Source organism: Palaemon carinicauda, chromosome 15 (genome assembly GCF_036898095.1).
Source record: "Palaemon carinicauda isolate YSFRI2023 chromosome 15, ASM3689809v2, whole genome shotgun sequence".
NCBI lineage: Eukaryota > Metazoa > Arthropoda > Malacostraca > Decapoda > Palaemonidae > Palaemon > Palaemon carinicauda.
The window spans coordinates 95,677,198-95,700,128 of record NC_090739.1 but is presented as its reverse complement, the minus strand read 5'-3'; the positions used below and the strand labels follow the sequence as shown (position 1 = coordinate 95,700,128).

Here is a 22,931-nt window from a genome sequence, read left to right as displayed (position 1 = left end):
TTGGTTTGAAAGACTTTCCAGGCTGATTTCTTTCCAAGGCAAGCAAATCATGAAACACTGTCCTGACAGGATATAACTTGGCCTGATAGCAAAGGGTTTTCATGACCATTGGATAGTTGCAGGTAGATTCAATTGATGGGGTTATATTCTGGCGTCTTATAAGCGTTTACCTCCTGGTAATTGGTCAAATTTTGTGGTAGAGGAAGATATAGAGTGTCTATCGTTCTTTGTATTAATCTATTTTTTTTTTTTTTTTTTTTTTTGCGGGTCTTGATGGAGTTTTGTTGACATCTGCCGAATGTGAAATTTTCTACTAACATAAAAAACTGTCTTCGTGAACACATCTGCATTTTCGCGACAGGTTGTAACTCCACGATGCTTTCCAAGGGTAATAACAAGTGTTCAACCATCTATCACAAGGCGAGTAATACGCCTAGGGCAGTGGTTCCTAACCTTTTTTTAGGTGACCCTAATCATGCACATCAAGCCATGACCGCGACTCCACTAATTTAATTGTATATGTATTATTATATATTACTAGTTGTTGTAGGGGTACTAGATATCCTTACATAAGAGAGGTACTATAAGGTTGGAAAAGACAAAATTAACATCATTAAATTTTATTAGAGCATTATGAATTTTTATAAAAAAAAACCACTTCTGGAATAATATTTTCTCACATTCCACAAAAACAAACTAAAAGCATAAATGTTTTCTGTTAAATGGTAGGCTAATTTTAATAGGAGCTTTGGGCGTGGATCAAGCTGCTAAGTTTCTCTATTCGTGGTTCAGTCTCAGAAAGTGCTACCCTCAAATCATGTTCAGGTTGCAGCCGATTTCTGTTTTTTGTTTTGATGGCAGTCTGCCAGGAAGGAGGAGGGGAAGGGGCCAAGGAGAGAAGAGGGGATGATGGCCAATGCAAGAGAAGAGGAGGAGGACAAGGAAAGAGAAGGATGGTGTAGAAAATAGGAAAGAGGGGGACGGAGACAAGGAAAGATGACAAGGAGGAATAAAGAAAGAGAATAAGTATCAAGGAAAGTGAAGGGGCAAGGAACAAGGAGGAGGAGTACAGAAGAGGGGAGGGGTCAAGGAAGGAGTAACAAGGAAAAGAGGTGTTATATATTTGCAAATCACAGTAAATAAGAGGAGGTGGAAAACGAAAAAAATCAATGGTATACAGCACTCCAAATCTCGCCAAAACAACAATCTCAAAATCCAGCGACATAAAATCTTCCAAATCTCTAAACAACCGCCAAAACAACAATCTCAAAAACCAGCGACATACAATCCTCCAAATCTCTAAACAACCGCCAAAACAACAACCTCAAAATCCAGCGACATAAGATCCTCCAAATCTCTAAACAACCGGAAAAACAACAACCTCAAACACCAGCGACATAAAATCCTCCAAATCTCTAAAAAACCAACAAAACAACAATCTTAAAAACCAGCGACATAAAATCCTCCAAATCTCTAAATAACAACCAAAACAACAACCTCAAAAACCAGCGACATGAAATCCTCCAAATCTCTAAACAACCGGCAAAACAACAACCTCAAAAACCAGTAACAGAAAATCCTCCAAATCTCTAAACAACCGCCAAAACAACAACCTCAAAGACCAACGACATAAAATCCTCCAAATCTTTAAACAATCAACAAAACAACAACCTCAGAACTCAGCGACATAAAATCCTCCAAATCTCTAAACAACCGCCAAAACAACAACCTCAAAAACCAGCGACATAAAATCCCAAAAATCTCTAAACAACCACCAAAGCAACAACCTCAAAAACCAGCAACATAAGATCCTCCAAATCTCTGAACAACTGCCGAAACAACAACCTGAAAAACCAGCGACATAAAATCCTCCAAATCTCTAAACAACTGCCAGAACAACAACCTCAAAAACCAGCGACATAAAATCCTCCAAACCTCTAAACAACCGCTAAAAATATAACCTAAAAAACAAGCAAGATAAAATCCTCCAAATCTCTAAATAACCACCATAACAACAACCTCAAAAACCAGCGACATAAAATCTTCCAAATCTCTAAACAACCGCCAAAACAACAACCTCAAAAACCAACGACATAAAATCCTTGAAATCTCTAAAAACCAACAAAACAACAACCTCAAAATCCAGCAACATAAAATCCTCCAAATCTCTAAACAACCGCCAAAACAACTACCTCAAACACCTGCGATATAAAATCCTCCAAATCTTTAAACAACCGGCAAAACAAAAACGTCAAATACCAGCAACATAAAATCCCACAAATCTCTAATCAGCAACCAAAACAAGAACCTAAAAAAACAGACATTAAATCCTCCCAATCTCTAAACAACTGCCAAAACAGCAACATTAAAAACCAGCGACATAAAATCCTCCAAATCTCTAAACAACTGCCAAAACAACAACATTAAAAACCAGCAACATAAAATCCTCCAAATCTCTAAAAAACTGCCAAAACAACAACCTCAAAAACCAGCGACATAAAATCCTCCAAGTCTATAAACAACCGCCAAAAATACAACCTAAAAAACCAGTGACATTAAACACTCCAAATCTCTAAATAAGCACCACAACAACAACCTCAAAAACCAGCGACATAAAATCCTCCAAATCTATAAACAACCGCCAAAACCACAACCTCAAAATCAAGCGATATAAAATTCACCAAATCTCTAAACAACCGCCAGAACAACCACCTCAAAAACCAGCGAAATAAAATCCTCCAAATCTCTAAACAACTGCCAAAACCACAACCTCAAAAACAAGGAACATAAAATCCTCCAAATCTCTAAACAACCACCAAAACAACAACCTCAAAAACCAGCGACATAAAATCCTCCAAATCTCCAAAGAACCACCAAAACAACAACCTGAAAAACCAGTGACATAAAATCCTCCAAATCTCTAAACAACTGCCAAAAATAACAACCTGAAAAACCAGTGACATATAATCCTCCAAATCTCTAAACAACCACCAAAACAACAACATCAAAAACCAGCGACATAACATCCTCCAAATCTCTAAAAAACTGCTAAAACAACAACCTCAAAAACCAGCGACAAAGAATCCTCCAAATCTCTTTACAACCACCGTAACAAAAACCTCAAAAACCAGTAATATAAAATCCTGCAAATCTCCTAAACAACCACCAAAACAACAACCTCCAAAACCAGTGACATAGAATCCTACAAATCTCTAAACAACCACCAAAACAACATCCTCAAAAACCAGCGACATAAAATCCTCTAAATCTCTAAACAACCGCCAGAACAACAACCTGAAAAACCAGTGACATAAAATCCTCCAAATCTCTAAACAACCGCCAAAACAACAATCTTAAAAACCAGTGACATAAAATCCTCCAAATCTCTAAACAACCGCCAAAACAACAACCTGAAAAACCAGTGACATAAACTTCTCCAAATCTCTCAACAACCGCCAAAACAACAACCTCAAAAACCAGTGACATAAAATCCTCTAAATCTCTAAACAACTGCCAAAACAACAACCTCAAAAACCAGCGAAATGAAATCCTCCAAATCTCTAAACAACCACTAAAACAACAACCTTAAAAACCAGTGACATAAAATCCTCCAAATCTCTAAACAACCGCCAAAACAACAACCTGAAAAACCAGTGACATAAAATCCTCCTAATCTCTAAACAACAACCAAAACAACAACCTCAAAAACCAGCGACATAAAATCCTCCAAATCTCTAAACAACCACCAAAACCACAACCTCAAAAACCAGTGACATAAAATCCTCCAAATCTCTAAACAATCATCAAAACAAAAACCTCAAAAACCAGCGACATAAAATCCTCCAAATCTCTAAACAACCAGCAAAAAAACAACCTCAAAAACCAGCGACATAAAATCCTCCAAATCTCTAAACAGCCAGCAAAACAACAACCTCAAAAACCAGTGACATAAACTCCTCCAAATGTCTAAACAACCACCAAAACCACAACCTCAAAAACCAGCAACATAAAATCCTCCAAATCTCTAAACAACCACCGAAACCACAACCTCAAAAACCAGCGACATAAAATCCTCCAAATCTCTAAACAAGCACCAAACAAAAACCTCAAAAACCAGCGACATAAAATCCTCCAAATCTCTAAACAACCGCCAAAACCACAACCTTAAAAACCAGTAACATAAAATCCTCTAAATCTCTAAACAACCGCCAAAACCACAACTTCAAAAGCCAGTGACATAAAATCATCCAAATCTCTTTACAACCACCAAAAAAGCAACCTCAAAAACCAGTGACATAAAATCCTCGAAATCTCTATACAACCCCTAAACAATACCTCAAAAACCAGCGACATAGAATCCTCCATATCTCCAAACAACCAGCAAAAAAAAAAAAAAACCTCAATAACAAGCGACATAAAATCCTCCAAATCTCTAAACACCCACCAAAAAGACAACCTCAAAAACAAGCGACATAAAATCCTCCAAATCTATAAACAACCAGCAAAACAACAACCTCAAAAACCAGCGACATAAAATCCTCTAAATCTCTAAACAACCAGCAAAACAACAACCTCAATATCCAGCGACATAAAATCCTCGAAATCTCTATACAACCCCTAAACAATACCTCAAAAACCAGCGACATAAAATCCTTCATATCTCCAAACAACCAGCAAAAAAAAAAAAAACCTCAGTAACAAGCGACATAAAATCCTCCAAATCTCTAAACACCCACCAAAAAGACAACCTCAAAAACCAGCGACATAAAATCCCAAAAATCTCTAAACAACCACCAAAACAACAACCTCAAAAACCAGCGACATAAAATCCTCCAAATCTCTAAACAACCAGCAAAACAACAACCTCAAAAACCAGCGACATAAAATCCTCCAAATTTCTAAACAACCAGCAAAAATAAAAAAAACCTCAATAACAAGCGACATAAAATCCTCCAAATCTCTAAACACCCACCAAAAAGACAACCTCAAAAACCAGCGACATAAAATCCTCCAAATCTCTAAACAACCAGCAAAACAACAACCTCAAAAACCAGCGATATCCTCCAAATCTCTAAATAACCAGGAAAACAACAACCTCAAAAACCAGCGACATAAAATCCTCCAAATCTCTAAACAACTAGCAAAACAACAACCTCAATAACCAGCGACATAAAATCCTCCAAATCTCTAAACCCCAGCAAAACAACAACCTTAAAAACCAGTGATATAAATTCCCCCAAATCTTTAAACAACCACCAAAACAACAACCTCACAAACCAGTGACATAAAATCCTCCAAATCTCTAAACAACCAGCAAAACAACAACCTCAAAAACCAGCAACATAAATCCTCCAAATCTCTAAACAACCGCCTAACCAACGACCTCTCCGACAAAGTGACCAACGCCGCAGACGTTTCAACTTCACAAGAACATACAAATAAAGTAACACATCTAATAACGCAATAAATGAAATAATAAAAACAACACAAACTAACAAGGGGTAAATAAAAAGGAAAGGGAGGAGTAAAGAGGAGAGGAAAGGGAGGTGGCAAGGATATATCGAAGACGAGGGGAGGAGAGGAGGGGAGGGATTAAAAAGAAGCAGGAGAAGGGGCGTGGAAAGACGGGGAAGGGGGAAGAGGAGCAAGGAAAGGGTGGCGAGGGTAAAGAGGAAAATGTAGGAGGAGAGGGCATGAAAAGTGGCCCCTCCTCCTTCCCTGGCCCCTCTCCTTCTCTTCCTCTTCCCTTGCCCATCTCTCTCTTTAAATATGGTGGGGGGTACCATGTGGTTTCAAAAGCCTCAATTATGAACAGCGTGATAGGCTATCATCCACTGACATACTCTAATTGAGGCTTGTAAAACCACATGGTATCCCCCACCATAAGTTTTTGAATTGTAACTAACTTATGTTCCAAGTCTTTTGTAAGACTCAAATTTTCTGATGTGTAAGTTATTATTTTAAGCTCTACATCTAATGCTTATTGTTTCAATTTTGGTCTCATGTTCTTAGAAAACACGAGCACTTATATTCTTTCATAGCCTATATTTTTTGCACATCTACATTTTCATTGAACAGGTTATTAGTTTTACTCATATTAATTTTCACTCCTACATTTCTTAGTCCATTTGCCAAAATGGGTAACCTATGAATGTTCTATAGTACAAGGTTTCTTGCTGGATTTGCAATCATTAGGGATTTTTAAGGTTCTTTAAGTTGGTTGTCCTCATGACGCCCTTGGGCAATTTGTGTTATATGCAAATTATGGCTGCCATTATTGAAAAATCTATTTTCTGTTATATCTTTGGTTCTATGCATGATAACGTGAAGAATTTGTTGTCTATAGCTATGTTTTTAACATCAAGGAATATCATAAACCCATTAAATATATTGTGGTAGGTATATATTTTGCCCCAACAGATCAAGTGGTGGGAACCAGAAAGGTTCAGAGATTTTATATCTCATCCAGGAGCAATGCACATAATCATGTCTTTCTTGGGATGCATCGGGACTCTAAAGAAAGGATCAGGTCTTGAGGTTCCAGTTGGGGCAGCATTTGGACATCTCACAGGAATTAGGACTGGAAAGGCATAGGTAAGGGCTATGAGAGCATTTCGCATGGTGACAGTTGTCCTGCTGCAACATCTTCTTCAGGAGGCTGAAAAAACATTTGATGAAATATCTGCACATATAGAAAAAAAGCACGGCAGCATCCAACAGGCAAGCACTGGGTGGATAAAACCAACCCTTCTTGTACATTAGTTTCTTTGTGCAGAGAGGGAAGGAGACTGATTGTTTCAAAAAGTATGCTTGGAACGAATGTTGCCTTACTTCTTCAATGCAAGTCATATCCATTATGCCAGATATATATCATAGCATTTGCTGGAGATGCACAACATACCAGATGATGTCAAGACAGACCTCATTGCTGGTGCACATATCTGTATCAAGTGATCAGTTTGGTGAACAAACTGCTATCAAAACAGGAAAGGACGGTATGAAAGGTATGACATTGTCACCAGAGGTAGTTAAGGAATGGATTGATTCATTCCTCATCTCTGCTTACCACTCTGATGCCATGGAAAACTTGCACTTCGGCCAAGTCTGCAATACAATAGCACAGACAAAACACAGAGAGGAAGGTGAAAAAAGGCAGAAGCTTGATGCTGATGATCGTGGGATAATTGCTGCAGAGCTGGCAAAGCACTCCCACCCACTGAAAGCTGAGAGTACTGTCCTGTATAACATTGTAAATGGCCAGGTTGCTCCAAAGGAAGTCAATGTTGAAGATGCATTATTGCTTGGACAAAAGATGGCAGCAGCATTTCGTAAGGCACTGCCATCTGGATTCTATGCAAAACTTTCCAGCCCCATCAAGACAATGGAACAGCTAAAGCATGGAATCAAGGTTGGTAACAAGACTGTCTTTGACATGGAGGCCATATTCCTCTGACTGCTTGTGGTTGGTCAACAGCATCAGCTGCAGTTAGAAAGCATCTTTCAGTATGAGTTGTGTGCTGTTCTTTCCTTACTCATTGATGAGTATGGCTGTTTGCGTAAAGGCAACAAAGCTGTACTTGCCAGACATCTTGGTGTGCTACAGCAAAACCCAATGGCTCCAAACACTATTATTGTAGATGCACAGCAGCTGCTTTATCACTTTGCTAGGCCTCATAGTGCTGATGCATCTATCCTTGTTGAGAGTATTAAGCACTGTTCTTCACTCTACCCTCCTGATAGTGTCAAGATTCTAGTCTTTGACAAGTATCATGATCTATCAGCCAAAGACCATGAGAGAATGCGACATGGTGGTGAAGGTAGCCCCAACTACAACCTGACTATCAGTAGTCCACTCCCAAATAGAGACGCCATTATAAAGAAAAAACACAACAAAAAGCAGCTATCTAGAGTACTATCCTCTTTCAACCTGGGAGATAAAATAACGGTAGAAAGTCAAGAAGATGGTTGTTTTTTACATGATGAAGCTAATGTCACAATGATAACATACTTCTTGAAGGCAGCTGAGTGTAACATAGTCAGGATCCTCAGTGATGATACTGATGTCTTAGTACTGCTGGTTTACTAGGTTTGGAAAAGTCAACTGCACCATACATGTAAAGTTCAGATGGAACATTGGAATGGAGACATTATAGACATCAATGCAACCAGTGAGAAACTTGGTCCTAAGTGTTTGCAGCTGTTAGGAATGCATGCATAGGTGGTTGTGACACAGTGACACAGGAAAAGTCAGTGTTCTCAATGTCTTGCAGGTAGGAACCGTCCCTGGATTGTCTGAGATACTGGGTGAGATAGATGTCTCAGAAAATCACCTTTTGCAAACAGACCAACAGTTCTTTACAGCATTATGTGGCCAACCATCAGATACCTCAATGAATGCAGCTCGCTTCAGGATGTATACAAAGAAGAAAGGGAAACCAATGCGAATCATGGCCCTGCCTCTTACAGACACCAACCTTCTGCTCCATGTACAGCAGGCACATTTCCAAATGATATTATGGAAAGCAGCTGATCAGCAAAGCCCTCCAACAGTGGACATCAGTAAGTTCGGATGGCAGGTGAAGGATGGAGTCCCAACATCCACATTAGCTGCTAATCCTCCAGCTCCTCCAGGCGTAATTGATGTCCTCAGTTGTGGTTGCAAAGCAGAGGGCAAGGCCTGCAGCTCTACAGCCTGATCTTGTCAAAGGACCCAGTTATCCTGCACTATTTACTGTATGTGTGGAGGCCCAGACGGATGTCATAACCAATTCACAGCCAGTGATCAAGGAAATGAAAAAGACAGTGACTATTCTGAGGATGAGTCAGACACTGATTAGCTTAACTGTTTTGTGCTAGGTTTGCATGAAATGTTAACTTTTGACTTGTTTGCATGCTCTATCAATGTCCTGAATTAGAATGATACAGTCACATTGGCTGGGATTCATTTTTTCTTTCAAGAGATAGATCTGGGTGTGTGTCAACGTTTCTAGTATTACACATTTTTACATATATTAGTAAGTTGTAGCACAGATATGTACATGATTCGAGATGATGTAGTATCAGATTCCCAGTGTCACTTGCAACACCTATGTGAAGGTTTTTATCTGTACAGTATAGAGTATGAATATAAGCATTACCTTTTAACTTGAAAGAACCATTTGCAATATGTTCGAATTTCATTTACTTCTATAAGATTTGAATATTTTTCTCAAAAGGTCTGCACAAGTAATACTACACATTTTACAACTGTTTTTGTGTCATATTAATGTGACCATGAAAACATGGGTATAGACATTCCATATAACACGTTATCTTGCCAGTTTCTACAGATATTGAACAAAATAGAATTTTATATAATGGCGGCCAAAATTTGCATATTCCAGCATTTGCCCAAGCTTGTCAAGAGGACAACCCAGTTGAAATACTTCACAAACACCATGGCATTATAAATATATCATAATACCTTGTACTATAGAAGATTCATAGGTCCACAATGGAAATCATATGGGTGGCAAATGAACTATCTGCTTTCTCTAATCAAATCTTCTATGATCTTTTTAAATTCTGCTATGATTCACTAAATTGATCTATATTATCTGCTAATCTTATGTTGTTAAGGTATTCCCCATTAATGTTAATTCCTATATTTTCCTAAACAGAATTTTTAAAAACCTATTCGAGGTACACTGAAAATAATTTAGGAGAGATGGAGTCTCTCAGCTTAACTTCTTTCTCAAGTGGAATTTTCCCACTCTATGTAGTTTTATGATTGCTGTACTTCCTGTACAGAAATTTGCAAGTGTTCTAACATACGATTCATGTGTTCCTTGTCTTTGAATGGCTTTCTTTACTGCTGAAGTTTGAGAGAAGCAAAAGCTTTTTTATAGTTTATGAATGCCATGTATAGCATTTTGCCATACCCCATAGAATATACCATTAACTAGTTAATTGCATGAATATGGTCAGTTGTTGAATACCTGTTTCTAAAGCCTGCCTTCTCTCTTGGTCGTGTACCGTATATGTTTCACACATACATGTTCATTGTAACAGTATTTTCTTTTTATTGTTTATCACACTTTACACCTTCCTGTTAACAAATCTGGTTTTAGCCTGTCTATTCTTGAATTAATCTGTTTAAATTTTTGGGACCTTTTCCACAGAAAATGTTGTTATAAAAGCTCGCTGTCTGTTGAAGTAAATTCAGTTGCATTCGCCTCGTCTCTCAGTTATCCCCTAACTGGCGGTATGCACATTGGTGACCAGTGGAGTGTCCACTCACTGCCGCCTGCTCCCTCACTGGGCTACCCTACTGTTTGAAGATGCCACCCAAAGAACCTGCCTCTTTGACACCTGCCGCCTCAATGAAACTACCGCCCTTTGCAAGCGGAGAAGAGTTCGCCTGGTTCCAGCTTGCTGAAGTCCAGTTTCGCCTTAAGAGCATGACTTGGTCAAGCACCAATGTAGATTACCTTTTCGCAGTGATCCCCGGGGACACTTTCCCGGAAATCTATGATTGGCTTTGTGAGCTAGGGGATATCCCAATAGCAGACAACACCCTCAGATCATGCCTCCTGGAGTAGTACTCGCCATCACCGACCGCCAGCATAGCGAAACACTTTCAGCTCTCTCAATAATCATTGGTGAACCAAAAGGTTTTGCTCGCCCTCAGGGAAATGACCAGCATCGCTATCCTGCAACCTGCAGCAGACGGTTCAACTTGTGAATTGAATCAGTTTCGTGCCCTTCGGGTACAGCTCCTACCCAGAGCTGTGTATGCTGCCATCCCCAATGTCGATATTTTGCTTATGAAGGACCTGATGACTAAAGTCGACGCCCTTATGGACAGTCACTTCACCACTTTCAAGTCGTCCATCATCAACTCCACTCCTGACGAAGTGTACAATTATTCAACATTGACCGAAGGTGACGTGAATACGGTAGGACACAGACACCCACCTGATGATGTGCTGGAGCGGTGATAAAGCCACCCACCATCCACATATACCACCCCTTACTTACACCCTAATCGACGACCTCTCCAGCCACTTACTAGTGTCTATCGGCTGCAGTTATGTTACTACTACTCCAAATTCGGGGCTGCTACGAAGATATATACAAATGATTTTAAGGGCCCAAAAAAACATGTAAGTAAGCCATCACTTGTATCGGTGGCCTTTCCAGTCACTGTTCTTTTATTTTTACACGATGCAGGTACGGGAGTGCAATTTTTGAGAGACACTGGTGCTTGCCATTCTCCTCTGCCAAGACCACTCTCCAGGACACAATGTAGTCTGTCTAAGTCTCCCTGATAGTTGCAAGCATCAAATATGTTTCTAAGTTTCTCGTTGCTGACGTCATATTGCCAATCCTCGGTGTGGATATCCTCTCATATATCCACTTCCTGGTCAATGTAGCTCACTAACAGTTATTCAACGTGGATTCGTACTCCTGAACGCATTTCCAAGCCGCGCTCTTCGACCTTGCTCTCAACATCAGCGTACCCACAGGTACCTTCGCCCACCTCTTCACATTTTACCCGGATGTTTTCCAACCAGAACTCCGTCAAATGTCCATGGTTCCTGCCAATCATGGTGTTTATCACAATATCAAGACGAATGTGTCCCCAGTATTCGCCAGATTCAGGCGTCTGGCACAGGATCATTTGGCTGCCGCTAAACAAATGTTCACTATAAGGAAGAAATGGTCCTTTTCAAAGGGTCTCAAGCTCAAAGTCGTCACCCTTAAACATCGTTCTGAGGAAAGATGGCTCTCTGTGTCCATGTGGGGATTACAGATGCCTGAACATGCAGGCAGAACTGGATCACTGCCTCCCTCCCAAACATAACCAACGTGACCTATTGCACAAAGCTTAGGTTTTCTTTACGCTCGACCTCCTGAAGGGGTATTATCAGGTGCCCATGAATCCAGAAGATATCCCGAGACTGCCATAACCACCCCCTTCCATATATACACCTTCAAGAACTCCGGTTTTGGCATTCATAATGCTAGGGCGACTTTTTAACACCTCATGGACAGCATTCTATTCCTATAAAGAGGAATACCTCCATCATCTACACTTTGTGCTTGACCGCCTACAACAGAGCGGTCTTGTAGTTCGGAAAAACAAGAGTACCTTTGGCACCAACAAGTTATCGTTCTTAGGGCACTGCATTACTACTGAAGGAGTCCACTCCCTCCCTGAGAAGGTAGCAGCCATTCAGAACTTCCCCACGCCCTCGACCGTTAAAGCACTTCAAGAATTCTTGGGCTTAATTACTATTATCACCATTTCCTGCCAGCCATCACTACTACTCTTGTCCCCTCTCTACGTCTCCCTTAGGGGCAAGCCAAAAGACCTGAAGTTGGATCTTCCCCTCGAAAAAACAGCCTTCTCCAATGCAAAGAAGGCACTATCAACCACTGTTGTTCTCACTTTTCCCTTGTCACATGCACCTCTCCTTCTCCCCCCCCCTCCTATTGGCCCTCTTCAATAGAAAACTGCTACTTTAACTTCGACTGTAAATTGCTGGTGGTTTACTTGCCTGTCTGTCGTGTTCGCCACTTCTTGGAAGGTATGCCTTTCGTTATTTACACATACCACATGCCTCTGGTGCACACCTCCCCTTGACACTCCAACGTTTGGTCTGGCCATCAAGGCCAACATCTCTCTGTCATGGCTGAATACAATTACACCCTTCAACAAATCCCTAGGAATATGAATCTCATTGCTGATGGCATGTCAAAAACACATTGACTGCCATTCACCTGGGATTGGATTACAATGCCTTAGCCAAAGCCCAACGAAAAGATCCAGAGTTACAAGGATGTAGGACATTCTGCGGATACCCTCCGTTAGGAGGACGTCCCTCTTGATGACTCCAACGCCACCCTCCCACGTGAGGTCAGTACTGATAGACCTAAACCATGGATACCCGCTCCCATGCACCGATAGGTGTATGATTTCCTACATGGTCTTTCACATCCCTCACGCAATTTTACTGCACTGCTACTGGTGATGAAGTTTATTTGGCATAGCATTACTAAGGATGATAAGGTTTGTGCCTGTACCTGCATTTCATGTCAAACTTCAAAAGAATAACCACACACTAATTCAGAAGACCTGAATGATCTTGCTCGTGATTTGTATCTGTCAAAACAGCAGTCAGAGGTCTTGGCTTCTCGGCTTAAACAGTGGAACCTAGTCCAGGAAGATGTAAGGATCACCAGTTTTAGGAATCGGAACAATGACCTTGCTTCCTTTTTCGACAAGGAAAACAAGTTGTGCTACTGCACAAACATTCCTGGCTTGTTCACATCCCTTAGTTTGCCACATAATCCTTCAGACTGGCGTCTTTTCATAGACTCTTCCAAGCGAAGTCTCAAGGCTGTGCTTCTGCACAACGGGAATTAATATCCCAGCATTCCCATTGCACACTCTGTCCATCTAAAGGAGTCCTATGACAATATGGAGCTTCTTTTAGAAGCTATTAAGTACAGCGAGTACCAATGGAGTCTGTGTGGGGACCTCAAGGTCATTGGTCTTCTTATGGGTATGCAAGCGGGCTTCACAAAGTCCTGTTGTTTTCTCTGTCTCTGGGATAGTCGAGCTGTATCCCAGCATTACAAGCAGAAAGACTGGGGGTCTAGAAGCACTTTTGTTCCTAGCGAACACAGCGTCAAGGGGAATCCTCTGGTGGACATGAATAAGGTGCTTCTTCCTCCTCTTCACATCAAGCTTGGTTTGATGAAGAATTTCGTGAAGGCATTGGACAAAAATGGTGCTGCCTTCCAACACTTGTCTACTGTGTTCCCAGGTGTTAGTGCTGCTAAGCTCAAAGAGGGCATCTTTGTCAGACCTCAGATCCAAGAAGTGCTGAAGGATACTGATTTTGAGGAGCTTCTTAACTTAAAGGAACTGAGAGCATGGGAAGCATCCAAGTCAGTCTGTAGTGGCTTCCTTGGTAACACACGCGTACCAGATTACCAAACCTGTATTGAAAAGTTGCCAAACTCTTACGAGGATATGGGGTGCCGAATGTCAATCAAGATTCATTTTCTCCATTCCCACCTCAACTTCTTCCCGCCAAACCTTGGAGCAGTGAGTGATGGGCATGGAGAAAGATTCCACCAAGACATTACGAAGATGGAGAGCAACTATCAAGGCAAATGGAACCCTGGCATGATGGGAGACTTCTGCTGGATGTTCTTGCGTGACATCCCGGAGGCAAAATACACCAGATCTTCTAAGAAAACACACTTTTGACTGTCTGTGGTACTATGAATTGTGTAATTATGTCATCCATGTATATTGATTCAATAAGTGTTCTTTATCTATCCTGTTTTATCTGTTATAAGCTGCTGCAACTCTTGAAATGTGCACATATATTCTCTGTTTATACTAAAATGAGGCGATAGAGCAAAACTATTTATAAATTTGAATTCAGCACACCCAATTTAGCAAACAACACCTATCCCTATTCTTGCCTCAGACCAATTTTTTTTTTTTTTTTTTTTTGTAAACCAGTGTAATCAAACAAGGAAAGGTATAATGATAAATACAAAAGCTAATAAAACATTCAGCACAGTGGGTTCAATTCCAAGTCCAATTCAAGTACGACCTGCCATAAATCAAAATCCTGTAAATATGACAACATATAAAAGAAAAATAACTGCAAGATAATATGTGAATAAAAGACTAAAAAGAAAGTAAAAATATTACTAGTATTGAATGATGTATGATTTTAGTTTTTGGTTCATTTTTCTGTCTTTTATCTAGTCTGAATTGCCTTAATGTAATGTAAATTAAAACTTATGTATAAATTGAAATCTTATTTCAACCTATTCTAAGGCCAATGATATACTTAACAATACTGAAGAAAATTTATTTCATAATTTCAATAATTGTGGAATTGAAACTTAGACTTACTGTATTAAGAGTAACCTTACAATGCAGATATTACCCTGTGAGAAGAATATAAAAAGTTTTACCATGAACTAGAATTATTCAAAACTCATCATAGTTCCTATGGATACTGCAGCTACATGGGAACGCCGCATTTGAGGATTGCCGTTAATCCCACAAGTAACAAAATTAAAAAGGACGCTCAAATAGCACTCCGCTAACTACCAACAGAATTTTTCGGGTTACATTTTCCTAACCACGGCGTGCGCTGACTATGATTAATGCTGCTGCTAGCCCACTCAGGCGATTTGGATTTTACTACCAAGGAAACATAAGTATTAATAAATAAAGAGCAAAACGCACACTGTCACTAATAACAAAAACATTGTATTGGAACTCCTTTTGTCAGAGAGTTAAACTTTTATCAGTTGATATAATTGCTGACGCTTGGCCAGAATGCACTATTAAGAAGTCATCGGACGCCGCGATTAGGAAATGAGAGCAAAAATGTAACCCGAAAGATTTTGTGATGGTTAGCGGAGGGCTATTTCAGCGTCGTTTTCAATTTTGGTACTTGTGGGCAGCTTGTGCGAGCAACGGCAATCCTCACATGCGGCGTAGCGATAGTATCCATAGGTACTATGATAAGTTTTGAACAATTTACGTAAACTTCACCATGATAAAGTCCTGTGTCGTACTCCATGGAATTAGGACAAATCACAGGCGGTGAGGTCGGAGAGCGTATGTTTCCGCAAATGAAAACATTTGCGGACACTAACTGCGTGACCTGAAGTTTGACGATCGGTTACCCTTTAGCATGACAGTTGTTCATTAGATCGTTATTAATAAGAGGTGGAGTTCCATTTAAGAAAACTTTGACCTTTACGACATAAGGTACATTGAACTACTAATGTGTGACTTCAGCATAAATATGTGCTCTTCCTTTTTAGGATCATTGGGGATAAAAAATAGAAATAAAAGTAATTTAGAAATTCGTATTTCAACAATGGATTGCACTTTGATCGTAGATATTTCTAATATAAAATGAAAGATCTTCTTTCAGAGACTTATGTGAAAAGATTCAGTGAGAAAACAAGAATCCCAGTTCCCAATAAAGCTCATTTAAATTTCTATCACATTTTCTGTAAAGCATAATAATAATAAAAAAAAGATTTCACTGGGTCTTTGATATCTTCAGTGTTGTCAGCGTAAAGTTTCTCCACCTTATTTTGTTTATCTAAGATATTCAATCGATGGCAGTCAAAATCTCAGTCTGCAAAGAACTGTGTTAGCTTTGACTAAAAGGATAGAATAGAAATCACTGATTGAAGCTTTTCCTTCCTGTCAATGCAAAAATCTGATATTTTTATATCATAATTTGGATACTTATCTCTAAGAACCAAAGGGTTGTGTATGAAGAAAAAAAAAATTATTTGCCTTAATTTTAATTTTTTACCTTGACACTAAACATGTTTCTGAATTATAAATATGTTGATGCAATTTCACAAATGTCCAATGAAGATTTGTAAAAGAATAATTTGGTTGTATCACTAAAATAAAAGAAACCAGACCTTGAATATAATTTCTTGCTAGCATAAGATTAGATAGTCTTTCAAAATGAATTAGTTTTCCCTTTGCAAAACTACCAAATCTGAAAATTTGTTAGAAAAAATAAGTATTAATGAAAAAGGAAACTTCTCTAAATCTTTTCTTAGCTTGATATTCACGACACTGTTGTTATACGATACTTCAATCCTGACACTGGTCTCTACAAGGATAATTTAATTTTCTTTAATTAGTCATGTTTCTTATTGATATAATAAGAAGAGTGTAGTTATTAATGCTGGTCAAGATACTGGTTATAATTATAACACTTCATAAGCACTTTCTTTTGACCATTTTCTCTATATTCGTATTTTCAGAAATAAATGAATGATTTACTTTTATCATTTTGATTTGACTTTTCATACATACTTCTTTTCTTTTGCTATTTCAGGACATCCGATTCATGCTCCTTCCGTGGCTTTTGGACGCTGTGTTGGTCATTATTTTCGATTTGATATATGTTGCCTACGTCTTTCATCAGGAATACGTAAGTAATATTCCAGTAGATATAAACTGCATTTTCTGTATTTCTAACATTCAGAACTTCAGCGCTTTTGAATGTAAATTCCGCTGAGTGAACGACTCCATATTGCTTTCTGATAGATGCAGTGTAGCGGCATGATTTCATTTATAACAGAATTGCAATAACATCCAATTTGACATTGGATATTGTTTATATGCATGACTTGATAACAAGAGAAAAACCCTATCAATCACTTAAAGCTATTCTTTTCTGTTACGAGCCCCATTTTCATATGTAGTTTGCTTCAACACGTACTGCACGCCTACATGATAATACCTTTGTAATACACACACATCATATATATACACACATACACACATATATATATTTATATATACATATACATATATATATATATATATATATACACATACACACACAGATATATATATATATATATATATATATATATATATATATATATATATATATATATATATATATATATATATATATATATATATATATATATACAGGCACACACATACACACACATATACAGTATATATATACATATATATATATAAATATATACATATATATATATATATATATATATATATATATATATATATATATATATATACTATGGTCCATTGGTCTCGCAACCTAAATATAATATTATATACATTAGGGCTGGCATGCTACACAACCCTCTCGAGTTCCAAACTCACCTGTTTGTTTTTACATTATTTCTGTTACACTTGAAAATATTAATATCTAAGTTCCGAGACAGTTATATAACTCCCAGACAGCAATATATAAAACACTTAATATCCAAAGGTCTCTTAAGTACACTCAAAACAATACTGGGTAATTATTATTAAGAACTATTTAAAATCACCTCTGCTACGATTCGTTAACAGGATACAAGCGATTATGAAATAAACACTGGTGACTGAAATAATACACTCTTTACAAAAATAAATAGATATATTCTATGTAAATTACAAGACTTTGAAAAGAATTCACATAGAAAATAAATCATTCGAAATATTAAGTCTGAACAAAACTTATATTAAGACAAAAATTTTTACGCTCTTAAAATTATATAATCATTGACTCAAAAGGTTAAATCTGAACAAAACCTTAGACTAAGACAAAACAAATAATTACACTCTGATGCTCAAATTCTTAAAGAGCTTACATAAAGTAACTGATAAACTTACTAACTTCACGTATTTACTTGCACAGGGCTAGTTACAAAAATTTGCACAATGACAACACCCACCACAACACAAATTAATTTAAAATCACCTGCCAAATTTACAGCAACATTTTAACTCACTACATACAATATATGTTGGGACACAAAATTACTTTGGAGAGGACACACTAGAGACACTTGGAGAGAGAGAAAGGGGGCACTTTGGCTCTTTCACTGGACAGCTGTTTCTCTTCTGCTGCTATGCAGACCTGAGGACCCTATATGTGAATTAGCTACTTCCAGAAGATTCTAGGACTGAGACCTGGAAGTTATGGGGTTGGCCTAAGGGCGTATGGTTTCCAAAAATTACTCTTTCGGAACGTACCAATGCAACACCGAGGTGACTCTCTCTCAGCTAGCTCCTCCCCCCCTTTGTCCTCGAAATAAAAAAAAAGATAAGATCTAACACTAGGGTTTTCAAGTATATTCCAAAGCACGCAGAACATATAAAAATTGCGTATTTTCTCACTAACATGATGCAATACCTCATAAACATATAAAAAATGTAAAAAGGATTTACATAAGTCCTTGTTTATATCTCGTATGGATCCTATAACCCTCTCAACAGTTTACGTAAGACTTCGTAACAAAATAAATGAAATAAAAAGTTACTTCTTAAAAGTAACGTAAATTTGCATATACTGACTAGAATGAAAAATACAAAGAAATTAACAACGAAAGTCTTACGTAATTTACATAACAAACTTATACCTACATGAAAGGAATTCATCTTAAGAGCTGGCTATTCACCTGTTCAATGCACATATAAAAACATAAATGAAATACATTAATAAACTAGACCAGCTTCGTAATATGTATATATATATATATATATATATATATATATATATATATATATATATATATACTGTATATATATATATATATATATATATATATATATATATATATATATATATATATATATATATATATATATATATATATATATATATATTTCATATGGCGTCGGTTAATTACATAATAATAATAATTGGAGGCGGTGAATTAGACGATTGTTACATTGTAAGAGGATTTATTGTCTGAGTTAATTTTCACAACAAAAGGAGCTTAAATCTTCTTCAAAGCAAGTGAATTAGAACTTTAAATCTTGATATTACATAACAGAAGAATTATAAGTTTCTCGCTGGCTCTTAAATGATCTCATAAGTCAAGTACAATGGAATTTACTTTTATCTGATACAATAATTACACACGGGAAGAGCGGACACTCGCAGACATTTACATGATTTAGATTATACTAACTAAGGGAAACTATTTGACGTCTTATGGCGTATGGACGTCCGCCATTGTTGTGTTAGGCTTACCATGGCCAGTGGGCCTAGTGAGAGTTGCCCACTCACGAGTAGGACTCGAACTTAACTATTCTGCTACTCACATAATCTGGGGCGTTTGAGGGTTTGTCTCGCCTAAGGGTAGCAGTGGCAGGTGATGTAACTGCACCATACTGGTTCTCACCATGCATCCCCTCTCCCTGGTGAACAGTCAAATGCAACAGTCTTGTCGTCTCCAGTCCCGTTCTGTCACCCCCAATATCTATAGATTCCAGAATTTCAGGTGTACTGTAGAAGAATTTGGTTGCGGGGGGGAGGCAACAGGCGGAAGCCAGACGCCAGGCAGTGGGGTGGGCTACGAGCTGGGGGAAGACACCAAGAAGGGGGATGTAATACTCGTTAGAGCTGTGAACTGTGATAGCTAGGAAAACACAAAACAATATAATTTGTTAGTTCCTAATTATAGCATTATAATAATACTTAACGTACATTCATGCAGTATATTTGATGTGATATTTGCTATACCATTCTTGCGAACAACCTTTTTACAAAAATCATCGATGTTTAGTTTGACATTGTATTTTGACCTGACTGAAAAACCTCTCTAAAACACCAGCTAGAAGTAAATCTTTCTCTCTCTCTCTTTCTCTCTTCATATATATATATATATATATATATATATATATATATATATATATATATATATATAGATATATATTTATATATATATATATATATGTATAGATATATATTTATATATATATATATATATATATATATATATATATATATATATATATATATATATACATATATATATATATATATATATTGTAAGGACAGTGAGACAAGCGTCACCAACATCAACTGATAGTGGGAATATAATACAGGGTGCGGACGGAAAGGTAGCATGGTGTAGGCGCCAATTCAGCTTGAACTTCCCGCCAAAATATATGTGTTTTCTCACATGAACAAATACACGAATTGCAAGTAAACAGAAACATGTAATGAAATAATACATATGTCAAATTGTAGCTCTGAGGGAGCGGAATACATATATATAGGAAGCCACGGTGTGGCGAAAGGAGAATTTAGAAAAATAGACAATTTGTTGAATTTCTGGACGACGGAGGGAGCGGTGTCCTTACAAGTACTCCCCCCCCAAGACATCAGGCGGCGTAGAGGGCTGATGATTAATCTTCGTATCTTTTTGGGCGTCGGAGGGTTCCTCTTGTTTTTGAACGGAGGGGCGCGTCGGCTGTCAGCGTAAGGATCTCTTCCTCTCGTCGTCGTTTGTTGATTTTTCTTTCATTGGGCGCCTTGTTTTAAGGTGGCACTCTGGATCTGCCAGGTCCGGCGGAGGCAGTGTTGCTCCCTTCGAGAAACGCTGGTTTCATGTGGTCTATTGAGACCCAGTCTTCTTGGCCATGCACGTCGAGAAAGAAGGCTTTTGTCGTCTTCTTAATTACTCGGTAGGGGCCTCGATAAGGTCTGGTTAGTGGTTGTCGATGGGCGTCGACACGGACGAAAACGTACTCGCAGTCATCCAGGTTCTTTGGCTTGAAATGCTTAGTTCTGTCCTGGTAAGTTTTGAGACATGGCCTGAATTTCCTGGCGATGTCCTGCGTGTCGTCGGTTGATGTGGGAGAGAATTCACTAGGAACTGCGAGCGCCTCCCCGTAAACCTTTTCGGCGGGCGAAGGCTCGCCATCTGCGCGAGGGGCGGTGCGATGGCCGAGAAGTACCCAAGGAAGTCGTGATTTCCAGTCCCCGTTGGTGCAGCTCGCCATCAGGGATGCCTTGAGGGCGCGATGAGTTCGTTCGACCTTGCCGTTTGCTGCGGGGTTGTATGCCGTGGTGCTATGGAGAGTCGTCCCCATCAGGTTTGCCAGATCGAGCCATATTTCTGAGAGGAAAGCGGGGCCTCTTTCTGTCGTGATGTCGTCAGGAACGCCAAATCTGCTCACCCAGCTTGACAGAAGGGCTTCGGCGCATGCTTGAGTCGTAGCTTCGGTCATCGGCGATGCCTCCAACCACCTCGTGGAGCAATCGATGATCGTAAGCAGGTAGCGAGCAGATCCGGAAGGCGGCAATGGTCAAACGACGTCGATGTGTATGTGACCGAAACGTCTTTTTGGTTGGGGAAAATCACCTACCCCCGATTCGGTGTGACGGCTGATTTTGCTTGATTGGCAGTTGATGCATGTCTTCGCCGATTCCCGGGCGTCCTTTTTTATTCCTGGCCAGACGAACTTTTCAGACAGAAGGCAAGCAGTGGTGCGTCCTGAGGGGTGTGTAAGTCCATGGATGATGTCGAATATTTTTCTTCTGCAGGAGGCCGGTATCCAGGGGCGTGGGCGGCCGGTGCTGGTGTCGCAGAGGATAGTTACTCCTGCTGGTCCGAGGGGAATCGCAGTTATCTTGAGGGCGGATGGCCCCGTCAGGTGATCCTGTGCTTCTTGGTCGGTGCGCTGTTCGGATGCGAGATTGGCGTAATCGATTCCCAGGTGGATTGCGTCAATTTCAATCCTTGAAAGGGCGTCCGCGACTGGGTTTTTCTTTCCTGGAACGTAGCGTATGGTGCACCCGAATTCGGCGATTGTTGCGAGATGACGTTGTTGTCGGGAGGACCATGCGTCTGTCGATTTTGTGAAAGCGTGTACGAGGGGTTGATGGTCCGTCGCAATTGTGAAGGGTGTGCCCTCCAGGATGTGCCTGAAGTGGCGGACGGCGAGGTAGACGGTGAGGAGTTTCCTATTGAAGGTGCTGTATCTTGTTTCGGCGGGTTTCAATTTCTTGCTGAAGAATGCCAGCGGTCGAGGAGAACCATCGACGAGTTGTTCCAGCACAGCCCCACAGGCGACGTTGCTGGCATCGGTCGTCAGTCGCAGGGGCGCGTTGTCGTCGAAATAAGCCAGGGTGGTGGCTTTTGCGAGGGCATCCTTCGTCCGGGTGAATGCCTGTTGTTGGGGAAAACCCCACTCAAGTTTTTTTGCTTTCCCTTTCAGGACATTGTCGAGGGGTGTTAGGGTCTGTGCGACGTTGGGGATGAAGCGCCTGTAGTAATTGACCATCCCCAGGAACTCCTGAAGTTGGCGGGTGGTTGTAGGTATCGGGAAGCTTTTGATGGCGTCAACCTTGGTTATCATGGGTTTTAACCCGCACGAGGATACGCGGTGACCAAGAAAGTCCACTCCTTCCGCGCCAAACGTGCACTTGTCGAAACGTACGACCAGGCCGTTCTCCTGTAGGCGTTTGAGGACGGTGCAGACGTGCCTCCGGTGTTCCTCCTTGGTTTTCGAGAATATCAGGATGTTGTCGACGTAGCAGACGCAGAATGATATGTCGCCCAGAATGCTATCCATTAGTCGTTGGAAGGTCGCCCCGGCATTGCGTAGA

The 22,931-nt window shown here is 39.6% G+C and overlaps 1 protein-coding gene across 1 annotated transcript in view; it reads left to right on the top strand.

Moving 5' to 3' along the window:
- The window catches only part of LOC137654341 (uncharacterized), an 899,747-nt gene that overhangs the window by 393,596 nt on the left and 483,220 nt on the right, over positions 1-22,931 (top strand). Inside the window, exon 4 of the mRNA XM_068387958.1 lies at positions 16,899-16,994. Within this exon, the coding sequence (XP_068244059.1) occupies positions 16,899-16,994 (96 nt within the window). The remainder of the gene's footprint in view (positions 1-16,898; positions 16,995-22,931) is intronic.